This window comes from Gorilla gorilla, chromosome 8 (assembly GCF_029281585.2).
Source record: "Gorilla gorilla gorilla isolate KB3781 chromosome 8, NHGRI_mGorGor1-v2.1_pri, whole genome shotgun sequence".
Taxonomy (NCBI): domain Eukaryota; kingdom Metazoa; phylum Chordata; class Mammalia; order Primates; family Hominidae; genus Gorilla; species Gorilla gorilla.
Window position 1 is genome coordinate 80,870,888 of NC_073232.2, and position 25,326 is coordinate 80,896,213.

Sequence of the window (25,326 nt, forward strand, 5' to 3'; positions counted from 1 at the left end):
AAAAAAAAAGAGAAAACAAGTATTACATCTTAAATACAGGCATGTATTAAACCAACTTGTGTATGGTCACGGCAACTTACAAAAATGCTTTAAGCCATATCAGTACTGATTTAAACCATTTAAGTTAGGCAGAGATGCAACACTATGTGAATAGAGGTGTTATAAACACACTCACCACATTTTAATTAAATAGTTTACTAGGTTTTCTTTTAATATAAACATGAGAAATGAAAACCACATCAGTTGTAGCATTTATCTTTTGAAAATAAAACTGCAATCAATACTTCAATCTCTAAGCTCTGCATTCCATAAGTGATACTTTTTCAGGAGGTAGGGTTCCTAAGGTTTATGGAAGTTCTTTTTAAATAGCAGGACATGAAATATGATACCTGCACTCAGGCTAACATGTGGGATAATAAAATGTATTACATCACCTACTACTATTAGGGTCCAATTCCTTCTAATTTGTTACATGTGAATTAACACAGATCCTCCTCTTTATCACATCTAGGGAAAATAATTTGAGGTGATCATTGCAGATAAAAGCCTTGCAAAGAGCTACTTTACAAGAGAAAAGGGCACTTTGTAAAAACACAAGAATTCCAAAAGTCTTAGTGTAATTTTAAGCTTTGATCCTTGTAAAAGTAACAATGCTAGAAATATTTACAAAACATAATTGAAAAGCTTGTTGTATTTCTTTTATGTTTATTTAGTTTTGCCATTTTTTAAGGTGACACGGTCTCGTTAAGTTGCCAAGGCTGGAGTACAATGGCTATTTACTGGCAAAATCACAGTGCACTGCAGCCTCCAAGGCTAGGCCTCAAGTGATCCTCCCATTTAAGCCTTGTGAGTAGCTGGGACTACAAGCATGCCTAGCTCCTGAATATTAAGCTTTTAATTTTTTGTTTCAGTCCTTCTTGAAGATAGCAGATATTGACTGAAACAAAAAGTTAAAAGCTTAACATTCAAATTCTGTAAAATAAAGCCAGAGGTGGTGGTACACACCTATGGTCCCAGTTACTTGGTAGGCTGACATGGGAAGATTGCTTGAGGCCAGGATTTTCAGGCTGTGGTGCGTTATGATTGTGTCTCTGATTACTCATTGCACTGTAGCTTGGGCAATATAGTGAGGCACCATCTGTTAAAAAGAAGAAATACAATTACACTTTCAAATGATATTTTGTAAAGATTTACAGCATGTATACATACGCTGCAGTCCTCTGGAGGGCCCAGGCACACTATATTAAAGCTAAAAACTGCCCTGAAACTTTCAGAGCACCTCATATTTTATTATTTTTATATAACCACTGGACCACCATTCTGCTTGGCACTGTGAAAACATCTTTGAACACCTTTACTTAACAATAAGAAACTTTATCAGCAAATGAGAACCATTATAGTTCACAAGAAATACACTATAGACCTTCATAAAAGTAGATAATCAATAACCAAAACTTTCTCTTTTTATGACCCTAAACATGCTAAACTGCTAATAAGAAGGGCTTACAAAGGATATGAATGGCAAATGCTGTCTGGCAGCTTTTGCTTGATGATCGCCAGTAACTAGTAGCTTCCATGGTAAAAGTAGGAAGGAAGAGCCCTTCCATACCTGACAATGTTGGGTCTGCTCCTAGTGGCTTTAGGAGTTGTTAGACTCCCATGTTTTAACAGTGATACTGCACTGATTCCAAATGCGTATGCAGCAATATTGGGGAAAAGAGAAAACGTAAAAGAAACAGAAAAGTTATCTTTAAAATCTAAAAAGTTAAACTATTGTTTTAAAAGCCTTGCAGAGTTCACAGCTATCAGCCCACATACTAAGCAAATATCTGTGTGTGGGCAGAAGGAGTTTTCACTTTGGAGTGGTTTTTATAACTCTGTTTACATTAAATGGGACAGAAGAATGTAAGAGTGTGTTGTTGCCCTGACAAGGTCCCATTCTTTACTATGAAGTGCCATTTAGTTGTCCTTGAGTTAACTTGAATTGAGGTGTTTCTTCTTTTGAAAATACCAACTTTTCTAGTTCTTTAGCAGGAGAGGTGATATTTTCCTGTCTTTTTTGATGAGAGGTTCAGATCACATCAAAATGAGGGTTTACACTACCCCTCATTTCTTCTTTCAGAAGAGGATGGCCTTAGCACGCTGAAAATGAATTAAATCATCAGTACTCAAAGACCTGTTCTTGGCAGCACTATAGAAAACTTTGTCTTGTTCCATCCTTGAAAAAGCCTAAGAATGTCAAATAGAAAAGAGGTACAATTTTAAAAAGGGTTCCAACCTTTTAACAATCACCACTGATGACAAGCCACACATGCAAACTCCTTCAGATAGCTCAGTTACAGCTACCTATTTTTTTTTTTTTTTTTTGAGAAGAACTCTTGCTCTGTCATCCAGGCTGAAGTGCAATGGCACAATCTTGGCTCACTGCAACCTCTGCCTCCCAGGTTCAAGCAATTCTCTGCCTCAGCCTCCCAAGTAGCTGGGATTATAGGTGCCAGCTAATTTTCATATTTTTAGTAACAACGGGGTTTCACCAGCTTGGCCAGCCTGGTCTTGAACTCCTCACATCATGATCCACCCGCCGTGGCCTCCCAAAGTGCTGGAATTACAGGCATGAGTCACAGTGCCTGGCCCAGTTATAGCTACTTGGCTGAGGTTTACACCGCCAAGTTCTGTCAACTCGCTAAGATAATCTCCTTTCAGGGCTAGAATTAGATTGCTGGAGCAAAGGGGAACTTGTTTTATTAAGTTACTTAAAAATTGGGCACCCAAAAATGTCACAGTATTGTGACAGGCTTCTAAGAGCAGTATCATCTGTTACCTGTGTACTTGTTCCTTAAACATAATGAATGTACACTTTTGCAAAAAGTTAGTTTATTAATCTATTCAAACTCTACCCAATCTATAGTAGTTATTATATACTCAAAGCAAATTTTAATGATGCAGGCATGTGCTGGATTGTATTGGAACATCAAAGAAGTCTAATGACTAAAGCATCAAAAGGCACTACTTCACTTGCACATTAATTATGATAGAAAATGTATTATTTTAAAATACTTCCAAGGTACCACAGAACATGCCTATTTTAAATGCTCATCCTTGTCAGCTGTAACTTTGCTGTGTACTTACCAAAAGTCACAAGCCATAAATATTACTTTGTCCCATAAAAGTTATTTCCAGTAAAATCCCATGTACTTTCTGCATCCAGTACTTGAGACACACACACCTTATACAGTCTAAGTGCAGGTCTCTTGGCTTAGGCACTAATGCTTTTTCTAACAAACCCATGGGACTGACTGCACTGTGGTATATACAGTAGAAAATGACATAAATTTGCAAACTGAATAATAAAAAATAGTCAAGAGTGGTAAGTGCATTATGTATGTAGACATTGCTCAGAATACAATAACAAGAAATCATTTACATATGATTATTTGAAAGGGTAAAGGTTCAAAAAGGAAAGATTACAAATGAATTAAATTTGATTAAAATATTCTGAATTAAGGTCATAAAAGGGAAGATAATAGCTATAATTTTCAAATAATGTGGATCCTTGTAAAAACCATAAAAGATACAGGAAATAGAATGCCAAAAAGTAATAAAATCTTCAGTATGTTAGTTAATTTTGAAGCTTTCCATTTTTCTAATCACTGCTTAATATGACCTAGTCACAGATGTTGGCATTGGTGTTTGACTGAAAACCCACTTAGTAACTTCGTAGCCTTACCTCCAGCTTCCATGCTCTTTCTCTGTCAAGAAGATAAACTAGTGAATACAGGCTGTTGTCATGTGCCAAGGTTCGAAGATTGAAGTAGAATCTGCTATAAATACTGCCAGTAACGCTGATATTATAATCAATTAGCTTCAAGAATTCCCTTTCCAACTCATTCCTGGGGAAGGAGAAACACAACAAAACCAACACAGGACAATGTTAGTTCAAAAACACTATTCTCATGTAAGAAATGTGGTAAAGGCATCATGTGCTCTACTTTATTAGAACACATGAAAGAACTCACACTGTACAGAACCCTATCAATCTAAGAAATACAAGAAAGCATCCAACTTTCCCAGTTCTCTTTGAAAACTTAGAAAAACAAAAACAACATGAATGTAAAAACTGTGTTAATAAACTTGATTTTCCCACGTGCTTTCAAAGACATATTCGAATTTAATATGGAGAAAATTGACATAATCTTAAGAAACACAGTAAAGCCTTCAGCTTTTTCATTTCTTTGAAAATATGAAAGGATACAATGGAGAAAACCCTTATAAATACAAACTTCCGTGGTAAGGTCTTCAGTTGTTCCAGTTCCACATGAAGATAAGAACTCATTTCTGAAATAAAACCTATGAATGTATAGAAAGTGGAAATGCATTCATTTACATGATATTTGCTCCAAGATCCATGATAACACACTGTAGAAAGACCTTCTAAATATAAGAAAGCACACTGGATTGGAACCCCAGTAGATTACCAAATACAGAAAAGTTTTCAGTTTTAACAATTTCTTCAACATTTATATGAAAATTTCTCCTACAGGGAAACCCTCTCAGTGTTGCGAAACTGGAGAGCCTGATGCAAACTGATTATGGCATAATCTTTAAAAATGTGCATAAGTAAATGTTATACTACTTATAAATATTTTGTTTCTCAGTGATTCTTCATTTGAAAGAGTCTCTGTCCTTACTTCCACTTCTTTCGTAAAAAAACATTGAAGTCAGAATTTTGTAGATACTCCTTAAACAATATTAAATGAATTTAATAGGCAGTGTTTTTCGTTAAGTCACTTAATAAAATTTTTTTCTGTTTATTTAAAAATATCACACTGAGCTACTAGGATAGCTCCAAATTCTTTTTTGAAACAAATACAGGCTATGTGGGTGGATTCCTACACTAATGTCCAAAGAGGGCACAGCTGCTTGCAGTCCATTCTGCATCTAGCACCCCAAGTTTGGGTTGAGGAGAAAGGCGTCACCTTTCTCTGCCCTCGTGCAGCTGACTCAGGGCTCACTCTTGAGGGTTCTATTGCACAACTCAGACTCCATGCTCACTCCCAAGGCATCACAATAGTGATCAGATGACAGAAATGATGGATGCCATTTATTATCTGTCACTATTACAGGGCAGGAATACTCTTTACACTTCAGACGGTAGAAAGATCAAAGAGAAACACCTTGGCTAGATTAAACCCCTTTTATGACGTGCCTTTTGCTAGGGTGCTGGCCTTACACAGTGTTTCTCCTGAGTTGGAAATGAAACCCCAAGGTGCTCAGCATCTGTCACCCCTGGCCAGAACAGAATGTGGGGATGAGTTGAATGTACTGAGAGGGGAACAAGCTGGGAGCAGCCCTCTGCCACGTGATTATCCAGCTGTCCTGGCCAAAGATTTTTGTTTGTTTGTTTGTTTTGAGATAGGGTCTTTCTCTGTCACTCAGACTGAAGTGCAGTGGCATGATCCTAGCCTTTCAAGTAACTGGGACTACAGGTTCATGCTGGGCTATTTTTTTAAAATTCTTTTTGTAGAGACAGGGTCTCACCTGTTGCCCAGGCTGGTGTTAAACTCCTGTGATCAAGTGATACTCCCACCTTGGCCTCCCAAATTGCTGGTATTACAGACATGAGCCACTGTGTCCAGCACTTTGTCAAATGTTTAAATAAATATAGAACTAGAGTAATCTTACCACTTTCATAGTAATCCCTGTAAAGACTTAACTTTATAAAAACAATTAATACCTCAACAACATATTTGGTTTCTTGGGTTTAAAGTTTTATCCATTAGCTAAGTCAACAAATGCTTGATATTCTCTGGTATGGAAAGCAGTTAGGATATAAGCAGATATGTGGTTTTCTCATTTGTTTAACTGAAAACCCCACTGAAACTACTTCTAATATTACTTTCCTATTCATATAACCATAAGACTATAGGAATGTAAATCATATAATGCTTTAATAATCAGCTAATCAGGACTTAATTTACTATAGAAATATATGTACTTCATAATCTCATGTTTTTCCATAAACATATTTTAAATGTGTAAAATACAGTATTTTATATAATTAACATGTTTATTAATAGAGGCTTAGTTATTGAAGAAAACCATTATGCCTACAGGATATGTATCTTCTTAGTTTTTTGTTGTTTTTTAAATGGCTGAATAGCATACCCTTTACAGGCACAGCAAATTTTCTGAATAGGAGCTGCTCAGTTTAACTTATATGTATGTGTGTGTGTGTGTGTGTGTGCGTATGTGTATAAATACATATAAAATCCTCCTAGCTTAGCTCCCACCCGTAAGTGAGAACACGTGATATTTGGTTTTCCATTCCTGAGTTACTTCACTTAGAATAATGGCATCCAGCTCCATCCAAGTTGCTGCAAAGGCCATCATTTTATTCTGTTTTATGGCTCAGCAGTATTCCATGGTGTGTATATTCCACACTTTATTTGCCCATTCATTGATGGACATTCCACATTTTTGCAATTGCAAATTGTGCTGCTACCAACACGCATGTGCATGTGTCTTTTTCATATGACTTCTTTTGCTTTGGGTAGATACCCAGTGTGAGATTGCTGGATTGAATGGCAGTACTGTTTTCCATAGTGGTTGTACTAGTTTACATTCCTATCAGCAGTGTCAGTGTTCGCTTTTCACCAAATCCATACCAACATATATGATTTTTCAATTTTTAAATTATGGCCATTCTTGCAGGAGTAAGGTGGTATCACACTGTGGTTTTTATTTTCATTTCCCTGATAATTAGTGACGTTTCTGAAGGAAAACGTATTCTAACAAGACAAACAGATGTTGAAAAGTTTTAAGAAAAATCTGATAAACACTAATTTTTAAATGGTTCAATTCACAGTCCAAAAGAGATCATTACAATCAACAGCAGAGGGACAAGATAAATGTACATTACACAATTTGTTGCAACGTTTTACAGTTTCTAAAAATCGTGAACATAGCTCTGCTCAGAGCATAGATCTGGGTGCTTCTGCATTCACAAACAGCATTGTGTAGAACTGGAGCTGGCTTCTGCCACCACTGCTTCTGGAGCTCACATCTGTGGAAACCTGCACATTTCTCTGGATATTTTCTGACCTTGTAACTAGAACTAGAGCCCCACCGGATTAGCTGAAGGTTTTGAAAACACTTTAGCTGCCTTATAGCAGAGCTAAGTGTTCATAATTACAAATTTTGCTCCCTTCAAGAAAACAGTGTACAGACTGATTACAGTAGTGATTAAGAGCACTTTAGCTTCTGCAACTTTCAAAGTACTTCTATTTTTTTCAAATTCATTTTCTGTTACATCCTTTGCTAAAATGGCTACTAGCAATATCACCGTGACAACTCAGTTTCTACTATTAGCAAAGCAGTAATTTAGCAGCCATTTCAAAACCAACTGACCATCACTAGTGAGTCTCTTCTTAGTCACAAGAATCCTCAATTCACTTGTAAATATACAATGTAGTAATTCTGAATGAAAGTCTTTAAAAATGTTTTTGGGGTATATTATAGGTGTATATATTTATGTGGTATATAAAATATTTTGATGACTACAATGTGTAATAGTCACATCAGGGTAAATGAAGTATCCATCATGCCTCAAGCACATCTTTGTTTTACAAATATTTCAATTACACTCTTTTAGTTACTGTAAAATGTATGATTAAAAATTCTTGAGTGTTGTCACCCTGTTGTGCTATCAAATACTAGATCTTATTTTTTCTTTCTAACTACATGTGTGTACCTATTAACCATTACCCCTTACTCCTTATCCCCCATACTACTTTTACCAGCCTCTGCTAACAATTCTCCTACTCTATATCTTCATGAGTTAAATTGTTTGAGGCCAGGCACAGTGGCTCACACCTGTAATCCCAGCACTTTGGGAGGCCGAGGTGGGTGGGTCACAAGGTCAGGAGTTCAAGACCAGCCTGGCCAGCATGGTGAAACCTCATCACTACTAAAAATACAAAAATTAGCTGGGCATAGTGGCACGTGCCTGTAATCCCAGCTACTTGGGAGGCAGAGGTAGGAGAATTGCTTGACCCCAGGAGGCGGAGGTTGCAGTGAGCCGCCATAGTGCCACTGCACTCCAGCCTGGGTGACAGAGCAAGACTCCATTTCAAAAAACAAACAAACAAACAAAAAACTGTCTTAATTTTTAGCTCCCACAAATAAGTGAGAACATGTGAAATTTGTTTTTCTGTGTGTGTCTGGCTTATTTCACTCATGTTCTAGTATTTCCACCCATGTTCTTGCAAATAACAGGATCTCATTCTCTTTTATGGTTGAATAGTACTCCATTGTGTATATGTACCACATTTTCTTTAGCCACTCATCTCTTGATGGAACCTCAGAATGCTTCCAAATCTTGGCTGTTGTGAATAGTGCTGCAATATACATGAGAGTGCAGGTATCTCTCTGTTATACCGATTTCCTTTCTTTTGCATATATACCCAGCAGTAGGATTGCTGGATCATATGGTAGTTCTATTTTTAGTTTTGAGGACCTCCAAACATTTCTCCATAGTGGTTGTACTTAAATTACATTCCCACTAACAGTGTATGAGGGTTACCTTTTCTCTATATCCTCACCAGATTTGTTATTGGCTATCTTTAGAATAAAAGCCATTATAAGTGGGGTGAGATGATCTCTCATTGTAATTTTGATTTGCATTTCTCTGATCAATGATATTGATGTTGAGTATCTTTTCATATACCTATCTGCTATTTGTATGCCTTTCTTAGTTTTGAAACAGGATCTCACTTTGTCAGTCAGGTTGGAGTGCAGTGGCACAATCACAGCGCACTGCAGCCTCAACCTCCCAGGCTCAGGTAATTTTTGCACCTAAGCCTCCCAAACAGCTGAAACCACAGGCACGTGTCATCATGCCTGGCTAATGGGTCCTCTTTTGAGAAATGCCTACTCAGATATTTTGCCCATTTTAAAGATCAGATTATTAGATTTTTTTTTCTATGGAGTTCTTTGAGCTTCTTAAATATTCTGGTAATTAATCCCTTGTCAGATAGTTTTCAAATAGCTTCCCCCATTCTGTGTGTTGTCTCTTCACTTAGTTGATTGTTTTCTTTGCTGTGCAGAAGCTTTTTAACTTGATGTGACCTAATTTTCCCATTTTTTCTTTGGCTGTCTGTGCTTATGAAATATTCAAGAAATATTTGCTGAGTCCAGTATCCCAGAGAGTTTTCCCAATGTTTTATTTGTTTCATATTTCAGGTCTTAGATTTAAATTTTTTTAATTTTTAATGTTTTAAAAAATAGAGAAAGAATCTCACTGTTTTGCCCGGGCTGGTATTAAACTACCAGGCTCAAGCGATTATTTTATCTCAGCCTACCAAAGTGCTGGGATTACAGGCGTGAGCCACTACACCCAGCTGAGATTTAAATCTTTAATCCATTTTGATTTGATTTTTGTATGAGGTGAGAAATAGAGGTCTAGTTTCATTCCCCTGCATATGAATATCCAGTTTTCCCACCACCACTTATTGACGAGACTGTCATTTTCCCATTGTATGTGCTTTGGCACCTTTGATGAAAATGAGTTCACTGCAGATGTATAAACTGGTTTTTGGGTTTTCTATTCTGTTCCATTGGTTTATGTGTCTGTTTTTATGCCAGTGCCATGCTGTTCTGGTTACTATAGCTATAGAGTATAGTTTGAAATCAGATAATGTGATTCCTCCAGTTTTGTTTGTTTTCTGCTCAGGATAGCTTAGGATATTCTAAGTCTTTTGTAGTTACATATAAATTTTAGAATTCATTTTTTATTTCTATTTCTGTGAAGAATGTCATTGTTTTTTGCAGACTTGTGGAGGTACCACATTGGTGGCTTGAGATCAGACCTGAAGGAATTCTTCTGAATTAGCAGACAGGGACTCACTTCCCTTACTTTCCCACAAATGAAGTCTCTCTATCTGTTCTAGGCTGCCTGGAGCTCAGAGAGGAGCAATACAAGCACCCCTGTGGCCACCACCACTGGGACAGCACTAGGTCTAAAGCTGGCACAGCACTGTGGTGGGCCAAGGCCCACTGTAACAACTACCTGCTGCCACCTATTTTGCTCAAGGCCCTGGGGCTCTACAATTAGCAGGTAGTGAAGCCAGCCAGGCTTCTGTCCTTCCCTTAAGTGCAGTAAGTTCCTCTGGTCCCTGGGTGGGTTCAGAGGTGCTGTCTGGGAGCCAGGGCTGGAGTCATAAACCTTAGACATCTACCTGGTGTTCTGCTCTACCATGGCTGAGCTGGCACTGAATCCACCAGGCAAATCCATTCCCACTCTTCCCTCCCCTTTCCCCAGGCAGAGTAGTTTGTCCCCACGTGCACCATCAACAGAGTCCCGTGGGGATTACTGTCAGGTCACCAGTGATGCTCACTCAATGCCCAAGCACTTCAGTCAGCTTGTGGTGAATGCTGCCTGGCCTGGAACTCAAACTTCAGGGCAGTGGGCTCCCCTCTGGTCCAGGGTAGGTCCAGAGATGCCATCCAAGAGCCAAGGCCTGAATCAGGGACTCCAACAGCTCACTTGGTACTCCTCTCCACTGTAGCTGAGCTGGTATTTAAGCTCAAGAAAAATCCTCTTAACTCGTCCCTCGGCTTTTCTCAAGCAGAGGGAGTCTCTGCTCACAGCCACCACAGCTGGGAATGTCCTGGGTCACACCTGCAGCCAGCACATCTCTGAGTCTCATTCAATGGCCATGGCATGTACTACCTGGTCACCACTGATGATTCTTCAGGGCCCAAGGGCTCTTTCATTGGAAAGTGATGAATCCTGCCATTACTGAGTCCCTTTAAGGCAGCAAGTTCCCTACTGGCCCAAGGTTTGTCTAGAGATGTTATCCTGAAGCTGGGACCTGAAATGGGGGTCTCATGACTCTGACCAGTGCCCTATCCTACTGTGGCTGAGCTAGTATCCAAGTTGCAAGACAAAGTCCTCTTTCCTCCCCTCAAGCAGAAGAAAGAGGTCTCTGTCAGAGCTATGAGTTGCACTGTCTAGGATTGGAGGAAGGGTGGGCAAGCACTCCCTAGCTGCCCCAGCTGCTGTCTCTGTAGGTCACATGCCCCTACATACACTGTCTCCAAGCACAGCACAGCATTCCTTGTGGCCTAGATAGACTTTCAGATTCATTAAGAAGCCCAGAGTATTTTATCCCACAGTAGCCAGTAGCCTTTCACAACTCAAGTTCCAACCACTGGCATGAAAAATTCCTCTCTGGCTAGGGCTAGTCTAAATGTTTCCTCCGTGGGTGGGCATTGGATGAGTGCAGCCTTGTTTTGCTTTCTGCTATGACAAGGCAGCACTGAATTTAGTGCAAAGTCCCACAGTTGCTGTGCTCTCCCTCCCCTAAGCATGTAGCCCCTCTCCTCACCAAAGGTCCACAGCTGGGACATGGGGAAAGGGTGGCATCAGCAATTCAAGACTGTCTTTTCTACACTATTCAGTGCTTCTTTCAGTGATATGAAGTTAAAACCAGGTACTATGATTGCTTACCTGATTTTTAGTTCCTATGCAGGTGGTTTTTTTATTTAGATAGTTGCTAAATTTGCTATTCCTGCGGGGAGCACAATTGGCAGCGACTGCTATTCAGCCATCAGGCTCCACCTCTGTGATTCCATACATTCTGAAAGATAGTCTTAACTGGAATAACAGGCAAATGTAAAAAAAAAAAAAGAAAAACAAAAACCCGAAACCTCTTGCCACTGCCTGTCATGATCTTGATCTTCATATGGTGCTCAATGTCATCAAGAGGTGTTCCTTCAGGTTTCCCTAAGTGTCACCCACAAAGCCATTCTCAATCTCTAGTGGACACTGTGAGAGCCTCTGCTCAAAATGCCTGCCTGGCTCTCTCTACCTACCAGCTCCGAGGCCCTTCCCCTTAAAGCAGTCATGAGGCTAGACTGGAAGAAAGACCCCATGAAGCTTCTGTTTCAGCATCATGTTGGTGCCATCTGTGAGCAACCACATGACTCAGCAAGATTTCTTACACTCTCACAGGTAACTCGGGGCCCCCAAAGTGCTGCTGTGGTTGTATGAGTGCCCCGGGAACCTCTTGAGTGTGGTGAGCACTGGGTGATGCTCCAGCAATGTTTCTCAGACTGCCTGAGGGGAACACTGGAACTTCTAACTCATCAGCCCAATTTCTAAACACATGCAACACTCCTATTGGGGATGGGATGGGACACAGGGATCTGTGGCTATTCTGTATCTCAAGGTTTCTATAAAACAGAACTTCAGATAAAAGCAGGGGGAACACCAGCAAAGGCAAGTTCACAATGTGTAACTCAGGGCGAAACTACACATTTTTCACAGTCCAGAGGCCCTAGACCTGTCACTGGCCAAATAATTATTTCAAAGGCCACACATGTGCCATTTGCCTAGGTGCTGGGGCAAATACCTGCATTTCAGTTCCCCTGCTCCAATCTGTGTGCAATGCCTCTTATGTCTACCTTCACTGGTGGTCTGCATGGTTTGATGGTGACCCACAGACTGTCACTGCTCACCTGTATTACCCTAGGTGCTTCTTAACCCTCTTCGCTGCCTTCACTCTGCCTCCCAATTATGGCTTAGTGTCCCCAAAGCAGCCAGCATAACCTCTTCATTTAGAGCATGGCACTGCCCTGCTCAAGATCTACCATGAGCTTCCCATCAAACTGGAGTAAAACCTTAACTTCTTCCTATGGACTACAAGCCAAAAGGCCCTGTGAGCTATGGTACTGCCTGAGGGGCCTCATCTCCACTGTTTCCCTCATTCTTCACTCTGACCATGCTGATCACCTTGCTGTTTGTTCCTCAAACACATAAGAAATGCATTTCTGTCTGTCTTTGCAGTCATCCTGCTGCCTGTAATGTCAGCACTCTTGTCCGTTGTTCCTTCAGTCAAGTCACTGTTCAAATGTCAGCTATCTAGAGAGGCTCTTCCTTATTCTACCTAAAATAGCCCCCAATCACTCTGTATCCCTTTATCCTGCTTCCTCTTCCTGCTGTTTCATACTACCTGAGAAAATACTTAAGTTCCATCTTCCTAGAACATAAGCTCATAAAAGCAAGAACTGTGATCCACCTGTCCTCTCCCCTACCCCAGCACTTAGAAGAGCGGCACAGGGTCAGCATCCAGTGAGTGTTCATGAATCAAGTCACTGCTTGGCAGCATTCAGCACTGTGACCACAGCTTCTCCTATCTTGAACTCTTTCTCCTTTTATTATCCTTTCCTGCTTTTCCTCTTCCCACTCTAGTGGCTACTCCACTGGGGGCTTGTCCCTCAAATGATAATAGTCCTTACCAAACTATTTTCTGTCCACTTTATCTGTTTTTGAGACAGGGTCTCACTCACTTGCCCAGGCTGGAGTGCAGCCTCCACCTCCTGGGCTCAAGTGATCTTCCTGCCTCAGTCTGCCATGTGCCTGGTGCCACAGGCATGTGTCATCATGTCCAGCTAATTTCTTAATTTTTTTTTTTTTGTAGAAATGGGTCTCACTTTATTGCCCAGTCTGGTCTTGAACTCCTACACTTGAGCAATCCTTTCAACTTGGCCTCCCAAAGTGCTAGCATTACAGGCGTGAGATAAAGTACCCGGCCTTACTTTTTGTTTTCTTAAGATACAGGGTCTCGGGCTGGCGCGGTGGCTCACGCCTGTAACCCCAGCACTTCTGGAGGCTGAGGTGGGTGGATCACGAAGTTAGGAGATTGAAACCATCCTGGCTAACACGGTGAAACCCCATCTCTACTAAAAATACAAAAAATTAGCCGGGTGTTGTGGTGGGCACCTGTAGTCCCAGCTACTCGGGAGGCTGAGGCAGGAGAATGGCATGAACCTGGGAGGCGGAGCTTGCAGTGCGCAGAGATCACGCCACTGCACTGCAGCCTGGGTGACACAGTGAGACTCTGTCTCTAAATAAATAAATAAATACATACATACATACAGGGTCTCATTAGCTGGCCCAGACTGGACTTAAACTGCTGGGCTCAAGTAATTCCCCCACCTCAGCCTCCCAAGTATCTAGGACTAAAGGCGTGAAACCACCATGCCCGGCTTGTCCAATTTCATTCTACACACTTTCTTGGTATTTAAACAGCTGCTGTTGCTCTTCATTCTGTAGCTCTATGTCAGATTCATGCTCTAGTCCTGTATATCCAAATGATGACTAGACTCTGCTACTCTGCTCTCTCAAAGGCACATCAAGCTTAGCCCATGTACAAAACTCTCCCTTTTCCAATCCAGCTTTCCCTCCTGCATCACCTATCTCTCTACATCTGGAAGCACCACTCCTGCTTCCCTCTAGCATGTGCTAAGAGTTCCAAATGACTTGCAGCTCCTTGAGAAGGCCTGTATCTGGTCCAGCGCCCTTTCAGGGCTTTCATTCCAAGTGCACAGCAGGAGCCTTCTCCTCTAGACTCCAGCTGGTTGCTAAAGAAGTATTCACATAAGTATTTTTTCATTCCTGGCCATGAAGTTGACTTTCCTCCATAGGTCTGTTGTGGGGAGGAGTAAGACTATTTTTAATAATTTGAACAGAATCTATTATTTAAAATTATAGTTTTACAAAAGGAATTCTGTAGGGATAATGTAAATGTAATGACACAGCTATGGTTTGGTAGACCAACTGGAACCACATTCCTGGGCAACTTCATGAGCAGGCACAGGTGATCAGCAGGGATATATTAACCCACATCATCCAAGGAACAAAGACTTGAGGGCGGCAGCTGTCAATGACAACATGCATCAGAATTGCCTGGGGATACAGCCTAGGACTCAGCTTAGACCTACACCAGCATCCCTTCCTGCCCGTCAGCCAGATGGTTTTGTTACTGCTCCCCATTCCAAACCCTCCACAAGCCCTGGATGTGTGTGCACTGTGTGTGCATGTGTTTATTGAAGTGTTGGGGGAGAAATCAGAAATCCCTCCTGCTGCCTTTAATAGCAATTGCTCTGTGATGAGAAAAGCAATTGTGAGATTTTAAGCCATAATGATGATTCAACTAAAATGTGTGTATTTGCTTTCATAAGTTCCTCTTGAAATTCTGAGATAATTTCAGAAACCTACTGTTATTTAAAAACAGGACCACACCACCCTGTTTACAAGAAGAATTTCTAAAGCTGCTTTAGAAATAGAAAATATCTTACCAAACTTACAATTGCAAATTCAGCTGTTAGCCTTATGGCTTTAAACAGAATACAAACAAAACTGAAAACCAATTTGTGTTAAGGATCATATTTAAAATATTCCTCCAAAACGTCTTCTCACTGAAAGAAGAAAAGATGCAATGTAAGTATCCATTGAAGAAAAAACCTGAGTTGCTCTTAAGACAGAAGTGTTCACATTTGTGCCCATGTGTCACTTAACGATAATTTTGATTGGTGAGATGTCTTTTAGTTTTTGCAATATGAACAGTAGGATCCTGAAATACCATAATGATTTCATACTCATCAATATTCACTTAAAAATAATTGAGCTTAAGCTCAGAAAATGTTTGTGTTCTTTTTTACCCTTTCCCCCACATAATTCCATCCAAATGTAAGCTATTACTAGGCTTTAATGTCTTACTGACCGTATGTCATTCTTCTCTGCAATAAACTTTGAAAAAATATAGTTTCCTGTAACCATGAGGCTCTAAGCCTGTGCTGATAAATACAACAGTCACTAGTCACATGTGGCTATTGTGCACCTGAGGAAATACATTTTTAAGTTTTTACACCATGTAAGTTGATTTAAACTTAAATTCTTCTTTTTTTTTTTTTTTTTTTGAGATGGATTTTCACTCTTGTTGTCCAGGCTGGAGTGCAATGGTGTGATCTCGGCTCACTGCAACCTCCACCTCCTGGTTTCAAGTGATTCTTCTATCTCAGCCTCCCGAGTAGCTGGGATTACAGGCGCATGCCACCATGCCCGGATAATTTTTGTATTTTTAGTAGAGACAGGGTTTCACCATACTGGTCAGGCTGGTCTCAAACTCCTGACCTCCAGTGATCCCCCCACCTCAGCCTCCCAAAATGCTGTGATTACAAAGGTGTGAGCCACCGCACCCGGAGAACTTAAATTATTTTTAACCCTCTTCATAAAAATCATGCTTCTGTGTTAAAAGTATTCACATATACTTATATAGCTTGATACTACTGACAATTATCTTTTAAAAAGATATGTTTTCTGTTATTTGGATAGTGTATTTGCTCATATTATCTCACTAATTAAACATACCTGCAGATCAGTTCTTATTCCAGCATGTACTTTTTACAACACTTTTAAAATAAGATGACTAGATGCCACATGAAATGAGGAACAAGACTTAAAGAAAGATGCCTTTGACTGCAGGCATGAAACAGATACAAATCTATGATGAAAATACAAACTCAGGAAGGGCGTGGTGGCTCACGCCTGTAATCCCAGCATTTTGGGAGGCTGAGGTGGGCAGATCCCGAGGTCAGGAGATCGAGACCATCCTGGCTAACACGGTGAAACTCCGTCTCTACTAAAAATACAAAAAATTAGCCTGGGTGTGATGGGCGCCTGTAGTCCCAGCTACTTGGGAGGCTGAGGCAGGAGAATGGTGTGAACCCAGGAGGCAGAGCTTGCAGTGAGCTGAGATCACGCCCCTGCACAACAGCCTGGGCAACAGAGCAAGACTCGGTCTCAAAAAAAAAAAAAAAAAAGAAAAGAAAAGAAAATACAAAATAAAAGTGACACTTTACTGGGCCAGGTGCAGTAGCTCATGCCTGTAATCCCAGCACTTTGGGAGGCTGAGGTCAGGAATTCAAAACCAGCCTGGCTAACATGGTGAAACCCTTCTACTAAAAATACAAAATTAGCCAGGCGTGGTGGTGGGCACCTGTAACCCCACCTACTTGGGAGGCTGAGGCAGGAGAATTGCTTGAACCTGGGAGGCAGAGGTTCCAGTGAGCCAAGATGACACCATTGCACTACAGCCTGGGCAACAAGAGCGAAACTCCATCTCAAAAAATAAATAAATAAATAAATAAATAAATAAATAAATAAATAAATAAATATATAAATAAGTGACACTTACTGTAAATGGGTGTAACCGTTCATCAAATATGCCCAAAGATCTATCTGCATCTCTATAAAATAAGAATGTGTATTACTTCAAAAACTGTTAATATCTTAGTATAATATCCATTTAGTAAAATAATGCCTCCTGTGTGCCTATGTGCTTTGGTGTTTACTTCACCAAAGCAAACAGTTTTTACAAATTCTCCTTGATACTGACTTGCAGAGGGTTTCCTGACCTCTTCTTCCTCAGCATAGCATGTCCTGTACTGTGCAGTCTTTTATACCATAACCAGTCAGAACTGCCTGTGAGTATTGACCCTCCCTAACAGGCAATGGCAATAAACCAAACACATTTTCACTCCTCTAACCACACACTGAAACACAGAAATGTTTTACAAAGTAGTAGTGGTGGACAATACTCTCCTTAGAACTTTAATAAATGTAAATGTGATTCAGATTTGCTAGCTTCCCTTAAACTACTGAAAATAATAAATATATCATGAGAATATACTGCAGATAACTAAAGAGAAACATCAATTTCATTTAAAATTACAACCGGCCAGCGCAATGGCTCACTCCTGTAAAATCCCAGCACTTTGGGAGGCCAAAACAGACAGATCACTTGAGCTCCTTTAGGAGTTCGAGACCAGCCTGGGCAACATGATGAAACCCTGTCTCTACCAAAAATACAAAAGAAATTATCCAGGCATGCTGACATACATCTGTGGTCCCAGCTACTCAGGAACCTGAGGTGAGAGGATTGCTTGAGCTGAGATCATGCCAATGGACTCTAGCCAAGTGACAGAGTGAAACTCAGTCTTAAAAAAAGGTGCAACTATCATTCTCAAAAATAAATGAAGCTGTCACTCATTCACAAGGAAATGTGTCACAAAATGTGTCACAAGGAAAATAAGTATTAGTTTCCAAAGACAAAAGTTAAGCTTTCCTGAGGACTTTGAAAAACTTGTTCCTTCTACTGTAAGCTTGACAGCTTCTCAATACTTAAAGATGTTTTAAAATAAGATTGGTGGTTAAATTAAAAAAAGTGATTTCTGACACAATAAAACATAAACCAATATTTTCTAAATAACTAATGCATAATATTATAAATGCAAGTATGTGGGGAAAGAACAATTTATTGTGCAAGAAAGATCAGTGAGCACTGATGGAATACATTTGCTACTATGTAAAATGCCACTATAACTAATTTAAGAAACTAGCACTTGTGAAGTTTTGATTTAGTATTAGAGAATACCCAAACTGTCTTAAACCTTTAAAAATACACCTTTTACCAACTATATATTTGCATGAGGCTAGGTCATCTTATTGCTTCTTTAAAGCAAATTGCAAAGAAAGAGAGAATCCAGCTGCCTTCTATTAAGCTCAACACTACAGATTTTCAATAATATAAATACATGACACACTTTATACTAAACGTTTTATCATAGAAAAGTTATATTTTCATCTAAAAATTTATGTTAACAATATTGTTCTCAAGGAATATTTTCTATTGCCACAACCTGGGTCATGGGTTACTACTGACATCTAGTTGGTAGAGGCCATCAATGTTGCTAAACTTTCTGTAATGCACAGGACAGTCCTCACAAAGCATTATCTAGCTCATGATAGCAATAGTGTTAAGTCTGTGAAATCTAAACTAAAAATAGATTTTGAAAAAAATATCAATTTTATATTTCTATCACAGTAAATATAAATATAATCAATATAAAATCATTCTCATTGGGATACTCAATCATTTAAGAATTAAAAAAGTCTCAAGGACCAAAGAAAACACAAATAATTTGCTTTGATATTTTAGTAGGCACAATACAGCTTATGATGTCTAGAGCTGTGACCTAACGCTCAGCTTGATATCATTCAAAGTAATTAGCCAGAATAACAAGACAGGTTTTAGAAAAGCTCACCTTTGCTTGATATGATAATATATCACCAAGGTCACACTGTGGAAGGAAAAAAAATTCATAACAATAAATGTTATCATTTGTTAGGCTTGAAGACATTTTTTAAAAGGGGGGCAGAGGAAACACTCCTAGCGGCTCTGAAATTCAAATCTTATAGTTCAGAACAGTACCATAAGGGCACTTTCTTGTTTTTGTTTCTTAGCTTTTAGCAAAAATATGAGAACCAAAATTCAAGGCAGTATGCTTTTAGAAGACATGTTTCTGTTGATGATTATAATATATAAATAACAACATATTTCCCTGTTATATGCTCTTCTACCCACAAAACCTTTCATCCCGTGCAATTTATTTTATGCATTTATTTATTTTTTGACCCAGAGTCTCACTCTGTCACCCAGACTAGAGTGCAGTGGCGCAATCTTGGCTCACCAAAACTTCCACCTCCCAGGTACAAGCAATTCTCATGTCTCAGCCTCCCAAGAAGCTGGAACTACAGGTTTGCACCAATACACCCAGCTAATTTTTGTATTTTTAGTAGGGACAGGGTCTCACCATGATGACCAGGTTGGTCTCAAACTCCTGGCCTCAAGTGATCCACCTGCCTCGGAACTCCCAAAGTGCTGGGATTACAGGCATGAGCCACCGCACACAGCTTCATGCAGTTTACATCTATGTGTCCATATGTTTAAGACATACAGTAGTGTTTTCTTTTTTAAGGTGTTAGGTCCTGCATTTAATTTAGTTCACTATCTCCTCCCACCCATTTTAAATTATTTCCCTAAAAATACATAATGAAAGTGCTTTATAACAAAATTATTTGAAATCACTTTTGCATAATTATTAAAAAATATATTAGTAAACATAAGCACACAGGAAATCAATGATAGGTGCAGTGATCCTAAAATAAGCTGTGCTAACAAGGCAGTGTAACACGACACAGTATAATGTGAATGGCAGGTACCTTCAACTAGTTTAACTGAAATATTTATGAACAGATACACCTCTTCAGATATATGTAACTGTATTCCTAAGTTACTCACAGATGCTGCATATCACAAAACAAGAGGTTCTCTTGCATAAGTTATGTGCTTCCATTTGCCCTCAGCATCTAGAATGAGGCTCAGAATAACTGAGGGAAGGCAAATCTGAATTTTAATAATGGGTCTATACAATATTAACACTTTTTAAAAAGCCTGTAACATTAGCATTGAAGATGGATATGTCTATAGTGCTTCAAATAGTTTTCATCTGTAAAATCATTTTAAAATCACAGAATTTGAAGTTACATGCTGGAAAGGACCAATGACCTTATATGACATTTAATCCAAAACTCATTTTACAGATTAGGGAAAGAAACCTTAAAACTGACTTGCCCAAGGTCCCACTAAATAGGAGCAGTTTCTCATCCTAAATTCAAATTAAGCAGTGTCTCTCAAACTTTGCTGCACATTAAAATCAACTGAGGAGCTTTAATAACTGCCTTATTTTCAACATGAGACTTTTTGATTTAATTAATTAGCATTGGGTAGGACTTAGGGCATCAGAGTTATTGTTAAAAACTTCCCTGGTGATTTCAAAGTGCAGCAAAGTTTGGAATGATTGAGTTGGTGTGAAAATCAGAACCTTCTGGGATGCTTTTCTTCACATGACGATGCCTCACATCCATTCCAATTTTCCTAAAGGGCTTCTCAGTACCTAGAGATAGAGGGAAGGTTGAGGTGGGAAGACACAAATGTTTGCAGACATGTATTTTGAAAACAAACCTTGCAAAAGTGATCCCAATGAGTTCCATCTACCCCATTGACAACAGTGCACTACTAACCCATAATAAACATTTTTCAAAATATTTTCTTGAAGCCAATGTGCCCTATTAATTTGCTCAATAAACCTTTATTTCACTAATAGTGAATATACCAAATGATAATTTCTCAGACTTGTTGATGGCAAATTAAAACTTACTTTACTTTCAGAAGTAGACTTCTAAAAATTAGAATAATGAGGAAAAAAGCATGAAATTTGTTTGAGCAAGATTAATGGAGTAATGTTTAAAACTCCTTTTGAACTGTATACTATCACATCAAAACTTTTGAATTCAGAAGAAGCCAGGGACATGAGCCAGAGTGACCTGTTGTTGTTGTTGTTGCTCAAGGATTTAGAGGCTTAGCTGAATACAAACATTTACTGATTACTCAATAGGTCCCAAAGCTCAGGACTTGAGATAGGGTTTGAATCCAGTTTTTACTGAAACACAGTTTTATCTCTACTACTATGATAAGGGAGAGAGGGAAGTGACATTATCATGAGTGTAAAGTTGCCTCTTTGTTGTTGTTGTTGTTGTTGTTGTTGTTATTGGTTTTAGAAATGAAGTTTCACTCTTGTTGCCCAGGCTGGAGTGCAATGGTGTGATCTTGGCTCACTGCAACTTCTGCCTCCTGGGTTCAAGTGAGTCTCCTGCCTCAGCCTCCCAAGTAGCTGGAATTACAGGCACCCACCATCACACTCAGCTAATTTTTGTATTTTTAGTAGAGACAGGGTTTTGCCATGTTAGCCAGGCTGGTCTCGGACTCCTGATCTCAGGTGATTGGCCTGCCTTGGCCTCCTGAAGTGCTGGGATTACAGTCATGAGCCACCATGCCTGGCCGCCATGTTGTTTTAAATTATACTTTAAGTTCTGGGATACATGTGCAGAACGTGCAGGTTTGTTACATATGTATACATGTGCCATGGTGGTTTGCTGCACCCATCAACCCATCATCTAGGTTTTAAGCCCCACATGCGTTAGGTATTTCTCCTAATGCTATCCCTCCCCTTGCCTCTGACCCCCTGACAGGCCCTGGTGTTTGATATTCCCCTCCCTGTGTCCACGTGCTCTCATTGTTCAACACCCACTTATGAGTGAGAACATGTGGTGTTTGGTTTTCTGTTCCTGTCTTAGTTTGCTGAGAATGATGGTTTCCAGCTTCATCCATGTCCCTGCAAAGGACATGAACTCATTATTTCTTATGGCTGCATATTATTCCATTGTGTATATGTGGCACATTTTCTTTACCCAGTCTATCATTGACAGGCATTTGGGTTGGTTCCAAGTCTTTGCTATTGTAAATAGTGCAGTAATAAACATATATGTGCATATGTCTTTATAGTAGAATGATTTATAGTCCTTTGGGTATATAACCAGTAATGGGATTTCTGGGTCAAATGCTATTTCTGGTTCTAGATCCTTGAGGAATCACCACACTGTCTCCACAAAGGTTGAACTAATTTACACTTCCACCAGCAGTGCAAATCATTTCTATTTCTCCACATCCTTTCCAGCATCTTGTTTCCTGACTTTTTAATGCTCGCCATTCTAACTGGCATGAGATGGTATCTCATTGTGATTTTGATTTGCATTTCTCTAATGACCAGTGATGATGAGCTTTTTTTCATATGTTTTTTGGCCACACAAATGTCTTCTTTTGAGAAGTGTCTGTTCATATGCTTCACCCACTTTTTGATGGGCTTGTTTTTTTTTTGTAAGTTTGTTTAAGTTCATTGTAGACACTGGATACTAGGCCTTTGTCAGACGGATAGATTGCAAAAATTTTCTCCCATTCTGTAGGTTGCCTGTTCACTCTGATGATAGTTTCTTTTGCTGTGCAGAAGCTCTTTAGTTTAATTAGATTCCATTTGTCAATTTTGGCTTTTGTTGCCATTGCTTTTGGTGTCTTAGTCATGAAGTCTTTGCCCACACCTATGTCCTGAATGGTATTGCCTAGGTTTTCTTCTAGGGATTTTATGGTTTTAGGTCTTATGTTTAAGTTTTTAATCCATCTTGAGTTAATTTTTGTATAAGATGTAAGGAAGGGGTCCAGTTTCAGTTTTCTGCATATGGCTAGCCAGTTTTTCTAACACCATTTATTAAATAGGGGGTCCTTTCCCCATTGCTTGTGTTTGTCAGGTTTGTCAAAGATCAGATGGTTGTAGATGTGTGGCATTATTTCTGAGGCCTCTGTTCTGTTCCATTGGTCTACACATCTGTTTTGGTACCAGTACCATGCTGTTTTGGCCACTGTAGCCTTGTGGTATAGTTTGAAGTTAGGTAGCGTGATGCCTCCCGCTTTGTTCTTTTTGATTAGGATTTTCTTAGCTAATACAAGATCTTTTTTGGTTCCATATGAAATTTAAAGTAGTATTTCTAATTCTGTGAAGAAAGTCAGTGGTAGCTTGATGGAAATATCATTGAATTTATATATTACTTTGGCCAGTGTGGCCATTTTCACAATACTGATTCTTCCTATACATAAGCATGGAATATTTTTCTATTTTTTTGTGTCCTCTCTTACTTCCTTGAGCATGTTTTGTAGTTCTCCTTGAAGAGGTCCTTCACATCCCTTTTAAATTGTATTCCTAGGTATTTTATTCTCTTTGTAGCAACTGTGAATGGGAGTTCACTCATGAGTTGGCTCTCTGTTTGTCTGTTATTGGTGTATAGGAATGGTTGTGATTTTTGCACATTGATTTTGTATCCTGAGACTTTACTGAAGTTGCTTATCAGCTTAAGGAGTTTTTGAACTGAGACAATCGGGTTTTCTAAATATATAACCATATCATCTGCAAACAGAGACAATTTGACTTCCTCTCTTCCTATTCAAATACGCTTTATTTCTTTCTCTTGCCTGATTGCTGTGGCCAGAATTTCCAAAATTTCCAATACTATGTTGAATAGGAGTGGTGAGAAAGGGCATCGTTGTCTTGCACAGGTTTTCAAAGGGACTGCTTCCAGCTTTTGCCCATTCAGTATGATATTGGCTGTGGGTTTGCCATAAATAGCTCTTATTATCCATCAATACCTAGTTTATTAAGTGTTTTTAGCATGAAGTGGTGTTGAATTTTATTGAAGGCCTTTTCTGCATCTATTGAGATAATCATATGGTTTTTCTCACTGGTTCTGTTTATGTGATGGATTACATATATTGATCTGCGTATGTTGAACCAGCCTTGCATCCCAAAGGTGAAGCTGACTTGATCATGGTGGATAAGCTTTTGATGTGCTGCTGGATTCAGTTTGCCAGTATTTTAATGATAATTTTCACGTTTGATGTTCATCAGGGATACTGGTCTGATATTTTCTTTTCCTATTGTGTCTCTGCCAGGTTTTGGTATCAGGATGATGCTGGCCTCATCAAATGAGTTAGGCAGGAGTCCCTCTTTTTCTATTGTTTGGAATAGTTTCAGAATGGTACCAGCTCCTCTTTGTACCTCTGGTAGAATCTGACTGGGAATACGTCTGGTCCTGGACTTTTCTTAGTTGTTAGGGTATTAATTACTGCTTCAATTTCAGAACTTGTTATTGGTCTATTCATGGATTCAACTTCTTCCTAGTTTAATCTTTGGAGGGTGCATGTGTCCAGGAATCTATCCATTTCTTCTAGATTTTCTAGTTTATTTGCATAGAAGTGTTTATAGTATTATCTGATGGTAGTCTGTATTTCTGTGGGATTGGTGGTGATATCCTTTATCATTTTTTATTGCATCATTTTGATTCTTCTCCCTTTTCTTCTTTATTCATCTGGTTAGCAGTCTATTTATTTTGTTAACCTTTTCAGAAAACCGGCTCTTGGATTCATTGATTTTTTGAGGGGATTTTTGAGTCTCTATCTCCTTCAGTTCTGCTCTGATCTTAGATATTTCTTCTGCTAGCTTTTTGAATTTGTTTGTTCTTGCTTCTCTAGTTCTTTTAATGGTGATGTTAGGGTGTTGATTTTAGATCTTTCCCACTTTCTGATCTGGACATTTAGTGCTACAAATTTCCCTCTAAACACTGCTTTAGCTGTGTCCCAGAGATTCTGGTATGTTGTGTCTTTGTTCTCATTGGTTTCAAACAACTTCTTTATTTCTGCCTTAATTTCATTATTTAGTCAGTAGTCATTCAGGAGCAGGTTGTTCTTAATAGTCATTCAGGAGCAGGTTGTTCAGATTCCATATAGTTGTGAAGTTTTGAGTGAGTTTCTAAATCTTGAGTTCTAATTTGATTGTACTATGGTCTGAGAGACTGTTATGATTTCCATTCTTTTGCATTGGCTCAGGAGTGTTTTACTTCCATTTAAGTGGTCCATTTTAGAATAAGTGCTGAGAATAATGTATATTCTGTTGATTTGGGGTGGAGAGTTCTGTAGGTGTCTTTTAGATCTGCTTGGTCCAGAGTTGAGTTCAAGTCCTGAATATCCTTGTTAATTTTCTGTCTCGCTGATCTGTCTGATATTGACAGTGGGGTGTTAAAGTCTCCCACTATTATTGTGTGGACATCTAAGTCTCTTTGTAGGTCTGTAAGAACTTGCTTTATGAATCTGGGTGCTCCTGTACTGGGTACACATATATTTAGGGCAGTTAGCTCTTCTT

At 39.2% G+C, this 25,326-nt stretch overlaps 1 protein-coding gene across 1 annotated transcript in view; it reads right to left on the minus strand.

Moving 5' to 3' along the window:
• Positions 1-2,118: 2,118 nt before the first annotated feature.
• The window catches only part of LOC101131388 (cyclin-Y-like protein 2), a 36,427-nt gene continuing 13,219 nt past the window's right edge, over positions 2,119-25,326 (minus strand). The window contains 7 exon segments of the mRNA XM_063709689.1: positions 2,119-2,229; positions 3,728-3,890; positions 12,004-12,234; positions 14,269-14,489; positions 15,142-15,261; positions 17,040-17,091; positions 18,949-18,986. Of these exon segments, the coding sequence (XP_063565759.1) occupies positions 2,119-2,229; positions 3,728-3,890; positions 12,004-12,234; positions 14,269-14,489; positions 15,142-15,261; positions 17,040-17,091; positions 18,949-18,986 (936 nt within the window).